We start from the raw sequence: 19,894 nt of genomic DNA, 5'->3' as shown, positions 1-19,894 counted from the left end.
ATATCAATGTTGAAACTACATTCTCTCAGATTCTACCTTATTTCTTTGGATCACTTCCTCCTTTATAGGCCCTGGCACATAGCTGAGGCTCAATAAATATTTGGCAACTGACTTGGGATTAAACAAGTTTTGTCAGCTGTAAAATGGAAGGTACTTATTCACTGATTGACTGATTGATTCATTGGTTCATTCAATTTTAATCCAAGACTTGCTGCTTATCTCGAGTTTGCTCTAGCAAATTAATGTTTTGGACCCTTTTTTTGGAAGCAGTTTAAAGCATTATGTAAAGTAACACTCTGTAAATCTGATAAGACTTCAGGTGTAGGACTGGACCCGGGGGTGAATTAGAATTCAGGAGGCAGTACACCAAGCCATAATTGTGTGCCCTGCCATGTGCCTCTAGGATTTGAAGAAAAAGGATGTAATAGAGGTCAACCTTCTTCAACCAATTTCTCTCTGTGGTGACACCAATCTGTTTCAGATGGCTCTGCCTGATGTCAGGGTCAGTTCAGGTAGGTGATGGGGTCTCATTTTTCAAGATAAACATGCATTTTTACCCTGCAACCTACGTCTGGCCCTTAGCTATCCCTCATTAAGGAATCTGTATACAAATGATTGAATTTGGATTACAGAAAGACTAGATCCCAAATTTAAAAAGTTTTTTTAAAATTTTAAGTATGACTATTAGCAGTTTAACCAAATCCACACCGTCCCTGAACACGTAAGTGAGAAGACGTCTGCAAAGTTCTTTCTTTCTCTGGCCTCTGGGGATGCAACTCTAGCCAACACACGCTGAGGCTCAAAATCCTCTTGAGGGAACCGCCTGGGAGTACAATAAAGACCTCTAGCCCTCAGCAAGAATCTAGGTGACCGAGAGATGACAGAGGTGACCAAGTTCAGCATGGCCCTGGACCGGACTGCCCCCACCTATCTTCAGTGACACCGGTCTCCGGGGCTGTCCTACTTGGCCCCAGCCCTGACTCCGTCTGGGAGTTCCCAGAGAGAAAAGGTAGTTTTGGGGGCCTGGTTCCTTTAGGCTGGGTTTGAGGAACCTGCATAAGGTTCTGGCACTCCTGGCAGGGTGTGGGGCCGTGTCCATCACAAAGGCAGGTGACTTGGGGCACCACATCGCTGCACATGAGGGGTCGCTTTCAGGGGCCCCACCTCGGACGTCTGGGCAATCACTAGAGAGTTCTGGAAAGGTACAGGAGGGGAGAACTAGGTTTTACTAGAGTAAAAAAAAAAGCTAGGGGCGACAGCCGTTTGGGTCAAGATTGGGGCTCCAGGCAGAACTAGGAGGAGGAATCTGACCAGGAATTTCGTGGTATGCAGGTGCAAACGAGGGGGGAAATTCAGACACCATCTAGTCTAGGGATATCAAACCCATGCTTCCCACCTTCTCCACCCTCGCCCAAGACAACCATCACTAAGGACCCAGCGGTCTTTCCCACCAAGCCTGGTAACAATTACAAACCACTCAGAGTTTGCAAATCAATAAAATCTCATGAGCTTTCTCGATCTGTATGAATCCATCTACTGTACCAATGAGGAATACTTAATAATAACTCACTTAATCCTCATGACAACTCCATGAGAAGGGACCGCATGGGAGAGGAGGAGACAGTAGCATACAGAAGCCCAGAACGTCCAAAGGGCGCGCGGCTAATGACAGGTGGAGCTGGGCTCCGAACCTGGGGGCACCCCTGCCCCGCAGCGCTGGTTCCCGACCACCGAGCCGCCACGGCTCCCACGCGGACAAGATTCAGGCTTGGGGGCTTATAGCAAACGAGCATGTACGGTCTAGAATATTTTATTTGTAGATTCATGAAACTCCAACATTTACAGGATATTAAAACCGTTCTCAGAGACGATCATGCTAAAGGTGTAATCGCCTTTGTAAGCTTGCCAAGTCAGAGTGCAAGGGCTTTTATGAAAAGCTTCAGAAATGTGGCTTACGGGGCAATGGTTTATGGTCAACTGCCTTTTGATCTCTCATGTGAAAAATATGTACTTACATATATTGCAGGAAACCTCACCACTTCCTTCCTAAGTGTTGGTCAAAAACACTAATTACTTGGCTAATTAGACTGTGAAGCTTCCCTTACACATGGTAAAAATGAGCTCTTTTCACCCCACAAATTTCGTTGTGACATACCACCAAAAAGTAGATGTGTTTCAAGGGTCTGTAGACACTATGAACAATTTAAGCAAATCATATAAAAGCAAATGAGAAACTAATGAAAATGGGTCTGCTCCTCCACCAGGGGGTGAAGAGCTGATGCAGGGAGCTGCCCACGACGGGGCGTCCGCTTCCAGAGGAGAGCCGGAGGCCTCGTCCCAGACACTCCCCCACCATGCCGGGACACCCCAAAGGAATCATCAGCCCCAACCTGATCCGTGATTTTTAGGTACCTGCTTCTCATTCCACCTGTGCAGTCACTGCTTTTCCTCTAGCGTCTCCCCCAGACATTCCCCGCCCCGGAAAGCGCACGCTCGCCCGGAAGCCGGACGACACGGTCTCCCTCCGGCTCTGCACTCAGAGTCAGCCCGCCGCATCCGCCCGTTTGCCGAGACGGTGAGTACAGACTAAGACGGACCAGCACGCACCAGAATTCGGGAAGCGCCTCTGACTAGCACGTGCTCGCGCTCGCCGGCAGGGGGCGCTACGGAGGGCGTGGCTCGGGCGCCCGGCCGCGCCCTGCGGTCCAAGCGGACACAGCAGATGCGAGGTACTCACCGGCGTCGAGGCTGCCGGTAGCCGCGGTCCAGCCCATGACCGGCGGGACGGCCCCGACCACGGCGCCCACCCACGTGTTGGCGATGCTGATCCTCTTCAACGGCGTGTAGCAGCAGGTATACAGGAAAATGTTGAAGACCCCCAGGGCTCCCGTGAGCGGGTTCACACCCCAGGTCAGGAGGGCGACTCCTGGAACAGCACAGCAAGTGGCAAAGGTCACAGCTAGCAACGGGCTGAAAGAGAGCAGCGAACACAGGGCAATCACTGTCCAGTCCACTGAGGCCCGCGGCGCGCGGCCCGCGCCGTCCGAGCGAACCATCCGCCGGTCAGTGGCGGGGCCGGGGCGGCGTGCTGGCCCGCCCTGCTCCCGGTTACGCGGCATTCTCTCCGCGACACCTAAAATCGGGGGGCGGGGGTCGTGTCTGCAGGCGTTCTGGCCGTTGCTGTTGCAGCTGCCCGCTGGGGATGAAGTTAGAGAGTCGAGGTTAGACGGCCCTGCGTTCGCACGCAGGCTGGGCCCCTTCCTGGCTGCGGGGTGCTGGGCGGCACTCGGCTCATCTGTGCCCCAGAGAGGGTGGACTGCTCTCCCCCGCCGGCCGGAGTAAGGACAGACTCAGACCAGTGCCTGTTTGGCACAGAGCTCTGGGTTGCTTTTTTTTTTTTTTTTTTTAAGGTTTCATTTATTTATTTGAGAGAGAGAGCGCGCACAAGCCCGGGGAGGGGCAGAGGCAGAGGGAGAAGCAGGGTCCCCGCTGAGCAAGGAGCCCCATGCGGGGCTCATCCCAGGACCCTGAGATCACCACCCCAGCTGAAGGCAGACGCTTAACCGCCTGAGCGCCCCAGGCGCCCCAACACAGGGTTCCGTTTTACAGTTGAGAGGGACGTGACAGCTGCAGATAAACCGCCCGCAACACAATACTGTAGCATTTGGGCAGGAACGAGTGTCTTAATTCTGGAAGCCCTTCTGCGCGTGTATTTATACTTTATTGAAAAACATCACCCAATTAGCAGTAATGGATAACGATCATGTGTCTGCGTGCATCTATCTGTAATGAATGACAGGCTCAGCATGGGACCAGCGCCGTGCCAACAGCGAAACTCCAGGGGGCCGCTCCGCGGTGACAGGGCACTTCCAGTTGAGTTTCCTTCCGTGCCACAGCTGGCTTCAGAGACGGGATTTCGAGGGGAGTCCTACGATATTATATACGCAGTGGTAACGGTCAAATACAACTCTCGACTGGCAGTGAGGATTCTAAGACCGATTCTCATCACGGCCCACTTTTTAAGGTGGACTTTCTGTGGAATCTTGTGAAAGACTTTTTGAGAGCGTAGCTGAATCGGATCTAGAAGTTCCCAGTTATATGCATGTTTGTTTATTTTTTTATTTTTATTTTTTTGAGTAGGTTCCATGACCAACGCCTTGGAACCCAACGTGGGGCTCCATCTCACAACCCTGAGATCAAGACCTGAGCTGAGATCAAGAGTCAGACGCTTAACTGACTGAGCCACCCAGGCGCCCCTACTTATTCTTTCTTAAGAAACCCACGCAGGTCCCTCAAGCCTGCCTTCTCCTTATGGAGGCCATAATTCCGCCTCCGAGACAACTGCATGGGGCTCAATGATTCCACTCGATCAGATCAGATCCTGTGGCCACCACCCCTGAAGATGGAACCCAGCAGAGGGGTAGTTTTGTTTTGTTTTTAAAGATTTTATTTATTTATTTGACGGAGCAGCAAGCAGAGGGAGAGGGAGAAGCAGGCTCCCCACCGAGCAGGGAGCCTGATGCAGGGCTCGATCCCAGCACCCGGGGATCATGACCTGAGCGGAAGGGTGACGTTTAACTGACTGAGCCACCCGGGTGCCCCGCGAGAAGGAGTTTTGATGGAGAAGAGAACAAATGCCGATACACTGTTGCCAAGATGCTTGTTCAAGCATGCTCCATGTGGATGGTGAATTTCCACCTTGCCTCCTGGCTACCTCTTCTGGAGCATGGGGTCCCTCTTTCCCACTGCAGCAGTCGCTTGGGCCCCCTCGGACTTTCATCCTGCCTTGTCCTTCCAGTCCATCCCACCCTGACAACTCCCCCCAGTGCCTCTGCTCCTGCCAGAGAAAGCCCACGACCACACTAAGTGGCCCCATTCTCCAGATGAAAAATCAGGAGGATGGCTCTGTGCTGTTGTATCTCACCTATGCCCAGAAAAAGATGGCCAAAAAGCAGTGAAAATGTTACAACTGTTGTCCTTCTTGCAATAAGGTCATTTATAGCTTATAAGAACAGTTGTTTTGTTTTTTTCCTATGGGACTGTAAAAAAGCAAGTTTTATTTTGGGTGGGAGAAAAATGTGGCTCATAAACATTTTTATTTTTCCTGAATTGGACCTTGTGTTAAAAAAAAAAAAAAAAAAAGAAGGTTGTTCGCTCCTTCTCCTAGGTCTGTGGAAGCCAGTTGGATTCAAAGGTATTAGTGTTATGAAAAGCCCTTTTAGAAAAGCACACATGAATTTAATTTATTGAGATAGGCAATTTCACATGGAAATTTAGTTTCTGACCCTTGTAGGCATCCCAGAAAATCATGAGGCTTAATTTTGGTGTTTCCATCAGTGTGCTCAGGGGCACGGATGGAAATTGGGGAGACTGACAAGCTACATAAGGAAAAAGGAGGCTATTTACCCAGGTAGCCACGACCATCCCCAGCACCTGGAGGCTCAAGGGACACATTTTTCCTCCTGGTACAAGGCGGCCTGAATCGGTGAACTTCATGGTTTTCTCACATTATGGGCAAAGGTGCTCCAACTGCAAACTCTGTGATGTTTACTTTCCTGTGATGCTTTTGTTTTCCTAAAACATCTACTATAGAAGTAATATCTGTTCTTTTCAGAAAATTTGGAACTACTGAAGATTACAAATACGAAATTCTAAATTACTCAGTGAAACACACTGGTTTATATCTTCTTTGCCTTTTTTAAATGACATATCTATTTAAAAAATAACAGAACATACTGAACTGTGGTTTTGTTCCTTACTTTATTTCAGTATGTCTTAATAATTTCCCTGTGCCACTCAGAAGTCTTTTGTATCATCATCATTAATAGTACAGAGTGGCCTACGTGGTATATCTCTGGATATACCACGATTAATTCAATCAACATACCCCTTCTGGACACTTCATATTTTTCCCTTTTTGAAATTAGAAATAATGTGGGCATAAAGATCTTACAGACAGACTATTGTTCATAGTTCTGATTAGGATAAATTTCGAGGATAAATTCTCAGATGTGAGATAGCTAAGCCAGATGACAGGCACATTTTTAGGGATCTGACTGGTACCGCCAGTCTATACTATACCCCAGAGGGTTTAGACCAGCTTACCCTCCCACCAGCACTACATGAGAAAGCCTATTTTTAGGAACTGTATCAACACTGGGTATGGCGTTAAAAACAAAACAGAAATTAACAAAGTAAAACACGTTTATTCAGATAGGATTATTCCCATTGCACAGACGAGAAACCAAGACTCAGGTGACCTTTAGACAGTGAGGCGGATGGGGTACTGCCCCCAATGTACAGTTGAAAATCCAGGGGCGCCTGGGCGGCGCAGTCACTTACGCATCCGACTCTTGATTTCGGCTCAGGTCATGGGCTTAGGGTTGTGAAATCGAGCCCTGAGCTGGGCGCCGAGGTGGGCGTGGAGCCTGCTTAAGATTCTCTCTCTCTCCCTCTCCTTCTGCCCCTCCCCCCACCACTCGCACACTCGCTCTAAAAATAAATAAATAAAAATAAAAAAGAGAAAATCCACATGTAACTTTTGACTCCCCCCAAACTTAACTACTGATAGTGAGAACTGCAAGAGACCCCTTTTTGCTGTGATTCACAATTTACTGGAGAGATGAACTGCTCATGCAGAGATGATTAGCGCCACATTTTTTTAAAGATTTTATTTATCTGAGAGAGAAAGTGAGAGAGATTATGAGCAGTGGGGAAGGATAGAGGGAGAAGCAGACTCCCCGCTGAGCAGGGAGCCCGATGTAGGACTTGATCCCAGGACCCTGGGATCACGACCTGAGCTGAAGGCAGACGCTTAACTGACTGAGCCACCCAGGCGCCCCCCACCCCATGGCATTTTAGGTGGATGCTCGCAACACTTGAGCTCACCACAACTGCGATGAGAGGTGGTTAGGAAATTATTACAGCAGTTAATTTTATTTGGTTATGATTCGATACTTTTACATTTGTTTACCTTTCTCTCTACTCAAATGGCACCATGTGCACTCTGCAAATGTCTGTGTGGGTTTTTTTTAAAAATTTTTATTGTTATGTTAATCACCATACATCATTAGTTTTTGACGTAGTGTTCCATGATTCATTGTTTGCGTATAACACCCAGTGCTCCATGCAGAACGTGCCCTCTTTAATACCATCACCAGGCTAACCCATCCCACTCCCTCCCCTCCAGAACCCTCAGTTTGTTTTTCAGAGTCCATTCTCTCATGGTTCCTCTCCTGTGTGGGTACGTTTTGATAAATTTTAACTTTTTATAATTGATGTATATATATTTATGATAGTATATGACAAAGTAAACTAGTATCTACATATCTGTATGTGTTCATGACATACCTAACTTTTCAATTTTTTTGAAATGTCTCTGCTACACGATTCGTCTGTTTTTTCAAATTGTTGCAAATCTCCAAAAAATTTTCTAAGAGATTTACTGAAAAAAATCTGCATGTATGTGGACCCGCGCAGTTCAAACCCATGTTGTTCAAGGGTCAACTACACAGGTGAAGTAACTTGGAAACAGGATCTGCACTCGGGACTTATTTGTTGGCTCATTCGTTTAATCCAACTGATAGGTGGGGGCACGCGGCTGTAATACGACTTACTGATTCTCTGATTTCTTGGGTCTGCTGAGGGTCTGGGGCAGCTGGAGTCTTTAGGCTGTTGCCTTCCACTGGGAGCCGCCTCCTATGGGTTTAAAAGCTCCTTTGGTTTACCCTGTTGTAGAAATAGCCTAACTTCCCATTGCACTTCCTGAGATGAAAACAATGGGGAGCACTATATTAAAAAAGAAAAAGAAAAAAAAAAAAAACCAAACCACGGACAGACCTAGGATAGAATGTGGGCAGTAAGACAGACATGGTCCTTGTCCTGGGGGTACTTATATGAAGTGAGACAGTTAAAAAGACAGGCACTCTGGGACCACGAATGGACAGCGTGCGGGTGTTGGGGGTGGGCAGGGAAGGATTCTAGCAAGAAGTGCTGGGTGGGCGGGAGAGGGGCTGGAAGGATGGAGGGCAGTGTTTCAGGCAGGGGGCACAGCACAAGGGGTGGGGGGGCGGTTTGTCAGAGAGCCCCGGGAAGGCCATGCTGAGACATCTACCTGAACATCGCCTCTGGGCAAATGCAGGGTCAAAAAAGATTTCTCTGCTTTTTCAACAGGGGAAGAAAATAATCAGATGTGATTTTCACAAGGACCCCTCTGCCTGCCGTTGAGGACCAGCAAAGACAGACAAGCATTTGCTCACCTCACGAGAGAAGTTCGTGTTAGGTATTTTCGAGGAAGAGAATGGCGAGCCTCCACTGCAAGCAGGAAGAGCACTAGCAACAGTGATGGTTCTGGGATGAAGAGAATGTGTCCCAAGTGGCCTCTGGGCTATTTTTTAAAGTCTGATTTACCATGAAATCTTTAGCAATCACGGTGATATTAAAGTGGCTTAAATTCAGCAGTTTTAATAAAGAGATCTATCTCTTTTTTAAGATTATTTATTTGAGAGGGAGAGAGTGCATGCATGAGCAGGGGGAGGGGCAGAGGGAGAGAAGCAGACTCTGTGTTGAGTGTGGAGCCTGATGCACCACTTGATTTCACAACTGCGAGATCAGGACCTGAGCCGAAATCAAGAGTCAGACACTTAACCCACTGAGCCACCCATTTGGCGCCACAAATTTAGCCATTTTAATAAAGAGATCTATTTCTGATGCAGAAAAGGATTAGTCAAGTGTGTTCCTTTCTCATCTCAGTTAAACACAACTATGATTTTCTGCCTTAGTACACATAAAAGCCCGGCTACATCTCAAAGACTTGAAGGATAATTTTGTTCAAGATCGACTTCTTGTTATTTTAGGTCCACGACTCAATATACTCTTCCTCCTAATCGGAGTGCTCAGCCCTTGATCAAAAAACCCATCTGTTCTCTCCCACTTCTGGATGGGTCTTGGAAAGTATCTCAAATCTGGAGACACACATACACACACACACACACGTACATACCCAGAGTTATTTCCCTTTCTATCATTCACTGTTTAAAAATTTTGCTTAAATTTTTTTCTTAAACATTTTTTCCCATTAGTCCTTTGGCTCCTTTTATCATCTAAATTCCTTAGCAGGTGGCTTCCATTTCAAGTGCTGCTCTGAGGCCTGATTTCTTGAAGCAAAGCGAGAAGACAGGCCAGACAGGCTTCCTGGGGTTCCCTAGGTCGCGCTGGAACTCTCTGTGGTGGGGCCCAGGGTTCTGTTGGAGTGTGGTCCCCAGACCCACCCGAGCATCAGCGTCACCTAGGGACTTGTAAGGGGTCCAGGTGACCTAGAGGCTTGTCAAAGTCTGAGACTCGCTGCTCTACCATCACCAGGGTGGTGCTGTCCCATCTGGCCTACACCTGGCCAAGCCAACGGAGGTTGAGCCTACAGAAGGCCTCCATCTCCACTCCACCTCCATCACCAGGGTGGTGCTGTCCCATCTGGCCTACATCTGGCCAAGCCAACGGAGGCTGAGCCTACAGAAGGCCTCCATCTCCACTCCACCTTCGGTGCTGCCTGCCGCTGGCCTGGGTGGGTCGCCCATTTCCCGCTGTCTTTTGATATATGTCTCCTGACATATTCTAAGAGGAAGGAATACAGGGAAGCAGCCTAGCTGTTTGCAACTCACAGAGGAACTGTAGGTACATCCCTCTGCCCCATCCACCTTGATTTAACCTAGTCATGCTGCTAAGTGTTTTCACCACGACAAGGGTGAGATGAAGCAAGCACGTTGAAGTCTTGATGATCTTGTGGATTCTGGGTGACAAGTTTGCTGGGGTTCGCTGTACTATCTCTGCTATTGTGTCTCCCGGAACATTTTCATACCAAAAATGTTTTTAAAATGCGTTCATGTTCTTTTTGTAGTAATAGTATGACACTCTGGTTTCCATACCGGAGCAGAACTAACTAAGCATGGTGGACAGGAATCAGGTGGTCTGAGTTCAAGTTCTGATTTGCACTAGCTATGTAAAAGGGGGCAAATTATCTAACCTCTCTGATCCTTAGTGTCCTCAACTGTAAAATCGGGGGTGTCTTAGGGCTCTTTCAATGGCAAGGTTGGAGCTCACATCAAAGTGGCTTACACAAAAAGGCTCAGGAACAAGACCGCGGGGAAGGCAGGGGCTCTGGCTCATTGAGCTGTATGATCTTGAGCAAATTATTTAACCCGCTGGTCTTAGTTTCTTCATCTGTAGAATGGGAGGTACTTTAGAGTTAAAAATTAAATGCAGGAACGTAAATAAAGCACTTAGCACAGTGCTCACCAAATGAGCGCCCTGCATTCACGCGGTCTCTCATTCATTTATTACAATTTCTCTCACTGCTGGTACAGTCAGCCACTGCGCTAAGTGTGGGTATACAGCAGTGAACAAAACGGGGGGCGATGTTTAGTCCCAAAAGGAAGGTAGACGTTAAAACAAATGCGAGTGCAATGAATTCTCAAACTGTAACATCGGCTACATGAAGAAGAACTGGCAAAATGAGACGGCATTATCTAAATAGGAAAAAGGGAGAACTGAAGGTAAGGGCTGATAAACTTGCAGTAAATTGCTCCCCCAATTTAATTTTTTCAAACTTACGAAGACATACGGATACATATTAGAATATGAAAATAGATGTATATAGACTCAAGAATGCATCTCAATTGTGAGTTATAAAAGTACGATGGTTGTGTAGCATTTTTTTTTTAAAAAGATTTAATTTATTTTTAAGAGAGAGAAAGAGAGTGAGCATGAGTGGGGGGAGAGGCAGAGGGAGAAGCAGGGTCCCCGCTGAGCAGGAAGCCCGACACAGGACTCGATCCCAGGACCCTGGGATTATGACCTGAGCCAAAGGCAGATGCTTAACCGACTGAGCCACCCAGGCGCCCTGTGTAGCATTTTCTAATAATAATTAAAATGGCAAAACTATTTTTATTTTCAATAACTTTAAGAATCTAACTTTAGGGGCGCCTGGGTGGCTCAGTCATTAAGCGACTGCCTTCGGCTCAGGTCGTGATCCCAGGGTCCTGGGATCCAGCCCCGCATTGGGCTCCCTGCTCGGCGGGAAGCCTGCTTCTCCCTCTCCTGCTCCCCCTGCTTGTGTTCCCTCTCTCACTGTCAAATAAAGTTTAAAAAAAAAAAAAATTGGAGGGGTGCCTGGGTGTCTCAGTCGTTAAGTGTCTGCCTTCGGCTCAGGTCGATCCCAGGGTCCTGGGATCGAGCCCCGCATCGGGCTCCCTGCTCGGCAGGAAGCCTGCTTCTCCCTTTCCCACTCCCCGTACTTGTGTTCCCTCTCTCGCTGTGTCTCTCTCTGTCAAATAAATAAAATCTTTAAAAAAAAAAAAAAAAAAGAATCTAACTTTATTGTATAAATCACAAAAAAATAAAATAAAATAAACCAGCACCAGGAAAAACTAAATGGATCACACAGAAAACATTTTTTTTTCCCCTTTCAAATGTTGGTGCTCTTGCATATTTGCAACACTGTAATGGCCTTTATTAAGGAGAGGGAGTTCATATCTCTGCAAATGGTTGTCACCAGAGATAACTGACACGGGAAAGATTAGGAAAGCAGATGAATGGGGTGTAATGGTATTGCAAACAATTTCTAATTTTCAATAAAACGGAATAAAGGGATGAATAAGGAAAACAGCACTATGGGGGGAGGGACGAAGGTGGCAGAAAAAATAATGTAGCCATTGAACTAAAACGATTTTTTCATATTCATTCACACAGGCAAATAGGTTCACGGCTCATGCAGAGAGGTGAGTGATGATTTATTTCCAAACTCACATCCAAAACTGAATTACATTTCAAATTGAGATATCTTTCTACTGAGCGTCAGCGCACAGGTGGCCTTCTCCTTCTCCCTTTCCTGCCCAAGGCTACTCCCAAAAAGAAACAACAGACTAGAGGAAGGAGAATCTGTCCACACATTTCTATGAATTATTTATTCTTCCTTTAAAATACTGTATTTCTTTGTTTACTAAACACCAATCCTTAGTGGCTCTATTGAAGTGGAATTTTCTGTAGAAATTGGGAACAAATGAGAAAAAAAATATGCAAGCTTTAATTTGATGACTATTGCACTTAATATACGTAATTTAAATTACTTGACTTTGAAATAATGGACCGGAGAGATGTGTTCTTTCTGTTTAAGTCATGTGTCGGAGAGGTCTACGAAACGTTACATTAAGTCAAGAAGGCTTTATACTGTAAGCAGCTCTGTAGGTAATTGGTTTACACAAAAATTAGTCTCATACTTCTTGGTCATTCTTCCAGAATAAATGGTTTTTAAATTACAAAATAACATCTCCTTCTTTAAAAGACAAAAGAAAACCCCAAACCTTAATCAAACCAAGCCAATTTAGCTTTAATTTCCTGTATAAATCCCACATTTGAGCTCTGACCTGAGTTTTGGGGGGGAAAGTCTCTACAGATAACTGTTTTGAAAATGTTTCCCCAGCATCTTATTCAGGAGTTTTCTATTTCTGAACAAGATTCAAGTTACAGCTACCACAAGGACTGATGAAAATTCAGAATTTAAGGAACAGGTGAAGAAAAGGTGGAGACAAATCATATTTTAAAAGAAAAGAGTCAGCGTCTGACTCTTGATTTCGGCTCAGCTCATGATCTCCGGGTCGTGGGATCGAGCTCCATGAGGGGCTCTGTGCTCAGCGGGGAGTCTGCTTGAGGACTCTCTCTCTCCTTCCACCTTCCCACCCCCGGCGTGCACTCTCTCTCTCTCAAATAAATAAATCCAAGAATAAGCATATATGTTTGGCATGACTATAGTCAGGACGTGGGGCTGTGGCATTATATTAAGAAAAACTTTTTTCCCCCCAAGGAAGAAAACGAAGCAGGTCTGAGCTGAATGAGTTTTGAAAATCAACTGAATCTTACTAATCTAGGAGGGAGATAAGCAAGGTAGGCAGGGGTGGGGGAGTGAAGATGATGAGCCTTACTCACTGTTGATCTCTGAGATGCAATGCCACCTTCTAATTCAAGGATAAAGCAAATGGGGACTCTTGAGTTACGCTACCTCCATTCAGCCTAAATAAAGGATAACCCATTTGTATGAATTTTCAAGAAGTGATTTCTGTAGTCTGATCCCGTCCATGGAAACCAAGTTTCTAGCGTAGGGGGTCCTGTCTCAGTGTATTTCTCAAACTCCTGAACTCCTCCACTACCCCCAGCTCCCGTAACACCTCGATAGTTTTCCTTTTTTCCCGGTTGAGCCAGATGGTTTAATTTTCCTACCCCCTCCCCTCCCCTTTTTAATTTATAGGATTCTATTTCAAAAAGCGGTTCTGTTCACCTCCATAAAGTGAGGGTCACTGAATTTTAAGGAGTCTTTGGAAAGCGTTAATAAAACACAATTTATAAGAAGCGAGGGTAGGGAATAAAACTACCCATCCTGCAGCTCTGGAGAGTACCTGGAGGTGCATGCTACCCCCAGACGAAGGTGCAGGGGACTCCACCTCGGGCAGAGCTGCTCAGACCGGAGCCTGTGGCCTAGGGCAGTGTCTGCAGACGCAGGGACGTCCACAGGGCCCAGGCTGGCGATGTTACGGAGCAAAGGGGGCCTCCTTGAAGAAACAGGAGTGGTGACAAACAGTGGGAACTGGTCCTCAGGTCTGACCGGCACATACTATGTGGGAACGTGCAAAGAAGCCCAGAAACCTGGGGCTTTATGTTAGCATTTTCTGCTTTTTAAGTGCTGGCAACAGTAGAAATGCAGAGCGGGCCAAACAAAAGAGGTCTCGTCAGGATCTGGCCTGTTGGCTGCCATTTTGCAATAAGCGGCCCAGTGAAAGTTCTCCGCCACCAAGTACAGATCGCTCATTCCACTGCCCTAGAGTTGACCCCTCCGGGACTTTCTTCAGTCTCTTGTGGCCATTTCTTTCCCAGCCTCTGAGATTCGGCCTCCACATCCAAATAAGTCCTCCAGGCATGTTTCCCATCAGCCTGCTCTCCTTCCTGCCCCCCACCCTGGCCCACGGGTGGTCCTCATGCCCTTGGCTCTCACAGACATCTCAGTCCTTCAGTCCTCCCGCCCATCCCACCACATCCGAACTGCTTTAATGCCTGCACTCTGGACTATTCATCTTTCTGTTCCCCGTATCCAAGGCCAGTGCGCCCCAAATGTTGGCTGAGACAGACCTTTACAAACCACGCACACGAAGGAACGAACACCGCCTTCAGACCACCCCCATGTACCACCGGTCAACGGGAATGGCGTTCCATCATGCCAGATCTTTTCACCTCGTCTCATTCGAGAAGAGAGATAAAGTGACAGCATGTGAGACTCACTGACTCCAGGTGATTAATGAAAGGTGTTGGCTCCTAGGACTTACTGCTCAAGTGGCCACAAGGGATTGACTGGGTTACTAGGATGTGATAGTTAACCCTTTGTATTTATATTTATGAGAATATCTGAATGTTTTTTGGTTATAAGATGGGACATGGGAACTGAAGACTCCCCCATCCCCAGGACGGCTGGCAAGAAATGTTCACAACTCACGATGCTTCAGAGTAACTGTAAATGCTTTCTTCTTCCTTAAGACAATGAGAGAAAGGAACGTTCCCTTCCAGAAAACACCAGTGCTCCCCTTGCACCCACTGCCATGGCGAAGCACAATGACGTGTGCAAAACCTTTCTGCTGACTCTTCATCCTGAGCGGTTCGTCATGTGGAATGATTTTCAGAACACAACTCTCTACCTTAGCACCATGATTATTAAGTTGAGACAAAATTTGTTCTTCCTGCCACTTCAAATGATTGGCTAACACTAAAAAGAAAGAAATTTCTATACTTATAAAATGTTTATGTTCTTATTACATTTGCAGTATATACACATCCAGAGACTAGTCATAACAATCCTTAGAAACTCTGCGGGGCGTTCGCCTGGCCTGGGTACTTGTCCACCGGACCAGCGGGCCTGGCTGATGAATAATATTCTCAGCTCCCCTGCAACCTGCAAAATGTTTACATTTGCTTAAGTGCTTACTGGTAAAACCTTCAGTAAATTTGAAAAATGTCTCTTGTAAATCCCTATAATGCTTAAGCTAAACCCCGTTCTTTAAGTTAATAATGCCAACTAAACAATCCATTCATTTCACTTCGAAAACTCCATCTCCGTCATTTATTTAAACACCAAGTACTGTCCGACCCTGACCCCAAGTGTTTTCATTTGTCCTGTCTCAATAACCTTTCAGTCCACTCTTATCCTTCTATCTCTCCCACCTGCAGCCCACACCTACAGCTTCCCAGTTATGGATCACCCTCGTCTGATCCATTAAGTTGAAAAGACGAACGTGGACATGCATTATTTCCCTGTCAGCATCACCGAGCTGCAAAATGGCTAATTCCAGGAGAGGTCATCAAAATACACATGTGTTTCAAAATAACAAGGAAGGAGGCTCGGCCCAGGCCTGCTTTCAGGAAGCTCTTTTGCTATCCAGGCTGTCCTTACCCGGACTTCCTTTTCCTGACCTCCCAGAGCCCTTCTTGTTTGTCCTGATTCCCTCGTTTCACTCAGTGCGTACTGGTGGGCTGTCTCGGCCGTCTGCAAAGCGTTTTATGCATCTGGCTAATTTTTTCACCCAGATTATAAGCCTTCTGAGCATTATAAAAACAGAACTTGCCAGTGCTGGTAACATTATCGGTAATCAATAAATTCTTAATGAATTGAATTAGACAAAGGAATTATTTAATTCTAAAATATACAGAAGAAACACTAGACCTTGACATTCTTAAGAACAATTCATTTGAGTTAGGATAGACCAGGAAAAAGGTTATGACTTAATAAAAAATACATGTTTAGGATACATTAGAAATTTAAGTCTGAGGGACCTCAAAATAGGTAAAGAGGGCCGATTAAAGGTGTCTGCAACCCTCTGTCTTCTCTGAAAACAAAGAGAACCTAAAACAGAAATGGAACCTAAACAGAACCTAAAAGAGAACCTAAAACAGAAAACTCTGGCTTTGACAGAACCGGGCAATGCTCCCACAGACAAGCTGTCAAACACATGGAGGATGGCGAGGGAGGATGCGTACCTCTCCGTATGTGAGGCAAAACACAAGACTCAGGAAATATCAAATCTATTATCTTCACGGAAAGAATTGGACATAAAGTGCATACACTGGGCGTGGGGGAGGTGGGTCATAGCTAGAAAGCGACAAAGCAGAATGAGCGCCTGAGATACACATCTGGCCAAGAGCAAGCTCAAGTTCAGCGGAAGGAGTAGCCTTAGGTCCTCCGTGTGACTCCCCACTCCCCCCCCCCCCCCCCGCGCTTCATGGTCCCTGCATCCCCTTCCCTTGCCCCAGGGGACTGGACCCGGGATGACGCATCTGGCCCAAGCTTGGACAATCCTGTTTCCTCTCACAAGGCTTTGGGACCGGGGCAGAGGACTCCGCCGGGACACCCGGGGGGCTAAGGCTGAGGCTGCCATTTTGATGCTGAGTCCGTTCAAGGGAAAGTGGGATCAGAAGAGCCAAGGCACCGAGAGAGGAAAATGAAGTTGGAAGTATAGAGAAAAGCAGACGTGGACAGTGAGTGAGGAAGCCAACCTGTCACTGAAGCCCTGAGGGAAGTTTGGCGATAAGGAGAGTAAGAGAAAAACTAGATGCAGCAGCTGATTTAGCAGACTTTCCTCCAAGACAGAAGGACCACGTGTCCAAATATGAAGTCAGAAGGAAGGGCCTCAATGGGGTGGCGGGGTTGGAAGAGGTGTGAGAGAGACCCCAGGGAGAGTCTGAGCCCAGCACCTGCTCTCAGGCAAGCTGGTCTCTAGGTCTTTCAGCTTGGGGACTACCGGTAGAAACGGGGTCACAAGGGCCTCAGGGGTTCCCAACAACCGCCAAAAAACAGGTGTCAGCTTCCACCAGCTATTATCTGCTATGGAAAAATACTTGGTCCTCCTAAGCAGAACTGAGGTGCATCTTAGGAAGAACTACTGGGGAACATCCCCTTCTAACCCCCCCCTTCCTCTGACCCCTCACCTTGGTCATCCTCAAACTACCAGATCCATTTAATCCAATTAGGACCCACGTTGCAGGAAGTCAGGGAGCTCCAGTGAGTGGAAGGAGTTCTAGGGCGCTGGATACCTGTGACATGGAAGGGGGTGGAAGGACGGGAGACAGGAGGCTCAGAGGCGTCACGCTTCTTGGTTTTGCCCATGACAAGTTCCTTTAACAACACGTGCCCCAGATACTGGAGCTGTGGATTGCTCAGCCCCAGGGGAAGAGAGGCAGTTGGCTCCAAGTTCACAAGGGATAAACTCTGTGGTGAGGCGCCACTCAGACCCCCAGGAACCACTCTCTCCAGATGTCCTCGGATGCAAACAGAGATGCCAGAGTTCTCTAGCCAAAGGCACCAGGACTCCCGAGTTTAGCCACGAGCATCTGGGATGCTTCCTAAGTGATGTGATGTACAATGTGCTCAAATTCATCAAGTGGCCCCCAAGCCATTAAAGACTCTGATAAATAATTCTGCCACAAAGGCCCCAGGGCTGAAGTAAAAAGCACAGAAAGGCACGGGGTCAAATGTTTCCACAGGAATTACATTTGGTAAACGGAAGCTGCAAAAGGATGTTTCTATTAACCACCTGCAATTACTGTTAAGGCCCCAGTGTTCTCTAGAACAGACAATTGGAGTAAATAATCCCTTCTTGTGGGCCTGCAAGAGTTAGGATGGACTTAAACATCTTAGTATTAAAAAAAAAAAAAGCCATCTTTCTATCCACTAGGACCACAGTTGATAAGGAAGACAGTCTTTCTTTTATTAATGGTGAGTGATAACCTTCGATATACAGACTCGGCATTTTATGCAGGCAATAAAAGAGATCATTAAAAGTATTGTCCTCTGTATCCTCTTTGGGAAAATGAGACAAATGATAGTATAATTTTACAGATTTTATCTTCATTAGATGGTATTGTAGTTGTAAAGACTTTCACCTTTGATTCTCAACACAACTGCAGAAAGTTTCTGTCGCCTAAAACGTAACAGGTGTGCACATACTGTAACTGGCTCTTTCGAAAACCGTCAATGTCTTACTATTCCTCGTCTATTAAATGCACGCAACGTCACTTTCTCCATCACCGGGAACAATGCAGACGAAGCCGCGGTGGCCGCTCGGGGAACAGAGGGCAGGCAGTACTGAGGCTGGTTCAGACCCGTCGCAGGACCGCATGCATTTTCAGGGTCTGGAAACACAGTGGGGCTGCCGTCTGTCTCCTTTATTTAGGTCAGCCCTACAGTGAAAATACATGATACTCAAAATTATCCTTCAGAGTCCCCTGCAGCGATCCAGAAAGTGCATGCAAGGTTACGTATGTCCAATTCTGGGAAATAATGTCCACTCAAGTTCGAGAATCACTGAGTTCAACAAAAGGTGGGTCTATATTTAGATGGCTGGGCGCTCAGACCATTCAGCTTCTATGGCTCCCGGGGAGGAGAGATGGGGATTCCCAGAGAGGTCTGTTTCCCTGCAGGGTCTATTCCTTTCTGTCTAAACGTCGGGCACTGCTCGCGGACTGAACAGCCATGTAGTTTTGCTGTGACGGCTGGGAGCGCCTGACGGGACAGTGGGGCTACTACTTCTCTGGGGGTTTGGTTCTCACGTCTGCTTTGCTACTCTACCTCCTGACGGATTACATGGTGCCTGCACGGAGGCTGCAGAATTTAAGAAAGGTGGAGATGCGTGCAGACAGGGGAGACCTTGTGGAAGAGAGAAAACTCGAGAAGGCAGGTGGAGGAACGGGAGGAACAGAGGCAGGGAGGCAGGGACGGGCGGGGCTTATCTGTGGGAGACCCGTGATCCACAGGAAAGACGGAAAGGCTTTGCAAAGCAGACACAATTCAAGTGAATTTGCAGGCAAGGGCGGCCAGCCCGCCTTCTGAATGGAGCAACAACAAACTTCACTTCCGCTGTGACCGCCCGGGTCCACGCCATCGTCCACTCCCCTGCGCCAGCAGCAGGGCTCTGCTCACTCTTGTGATGCTATGGTACATTCTACAGAGTTCTTTTAAACATATAAATGCGATCACAGCGATTTCATAGTTAGGATTCATTTCCGGCGTCCCACCGCCCCCAGGGTTCAAGCCAGACTTCTCACCGTGCTGTACTTCCAACCTCATCCCATAGCACTCTGCTCGTTCTGGCCACTGCAGCCTCCATTCTCCTCACCGTGTCAGGCCCACCCTGACCGCCTGGGCTTTGCACCTGCCGCACTCTCTGCATCCTTACCCTTCGAGTCTCAACGCATGGGCCACTTCCTCAAGAGCAGCGTCCCTCTACTTCTCCTTCTCAAAGGGTCTCCACCAATTGCTCTGTATTACCCGTTTATTTTCTTTGCACAACTGATGGCCACCTAGAACGACCTTTTAAAACTTATTTGTTCACTGGTTTACTTTCTACCTCCCCCACTGGACCGTAATGAGGGCAGGAACCGGGTCATGTCAGCCATATTCCAGCATTTAGCCGGGGCCTAACACCCAGAGATGCTCAGCACATGGTTGTTGAAAAAGTAGTAACCACCACAGTGATGACCGAATGGTCATTCACCGTCTGCTTTAGAAGAAGGGTCGTGTTCTCATCTAACCCTGCGAGGTAAGGGCGTTATCCCCATTTTACAGAAGAGAATACAGCAGTTTACTACCACGCTCCCACCTGGTGGGGCAGGTAGAGAAGCTGGATTTTGAGTCCAGCATCTTATGCTCTGCAATCTACATCAATATGATCCCCAGGGAAAACCAAGTGCCCTGAAAATCCAGTCATTTTGCACATAGTAAAATTCCCATGTTTCAGGCATATGGTTAGTTCTGAGTTCTGAAAAAGATGTACAATTGTGTAACCATTGCCACAATCGAGATACAGAATAT

The 19,894-nt window shown here is 47.1% G+C and overlaps 1 protein-coding gene across 1 annotated transcript in view; it reads right to left on the bottom strand.

Moving 5' to 3' along the window:
* LOC116649196 (protoheme IX farnesyltransferase, mitochondrial) overlaps positions 1–19,894 on the bottom strand; it is a 125,810-nt gene that overhangs the window by 11,925 nt on the left and 93,991 nt on the right. Inside the window, exon 6 of the mRNA XM_032431753.1 lies at positions 2,738–2,970. Coding sequence (XP_032287644.1) covers positions 2,738–2,970 — 233 coding nt within the window. The remainder of the gene's footprint in view (positions 1–2,737; positions 2,971–19,894) is intronic.

Source organism: Phoca vitulina, unplaced genomic scaffold (assembly GCF_004348235.1).
Source record: "Phoca vitulina isolate PV1807 unplaced genomic scaffold, GSC_HSeal_1.0 scaffold47, whole genome shotgun sequence".
In the NCBI taxonomy this organism is placed as follows: domain Eukaryota; kingdom Metazoa; phylum Chordata; class Mammalia; order Carnivora; family Phocidae; genus Phoca; species Phoca vitulina.
Note: the sequence above shows the minus strand (reverse complement) of the source record. Positions and strands in the feature narration are given on the sequence as shown.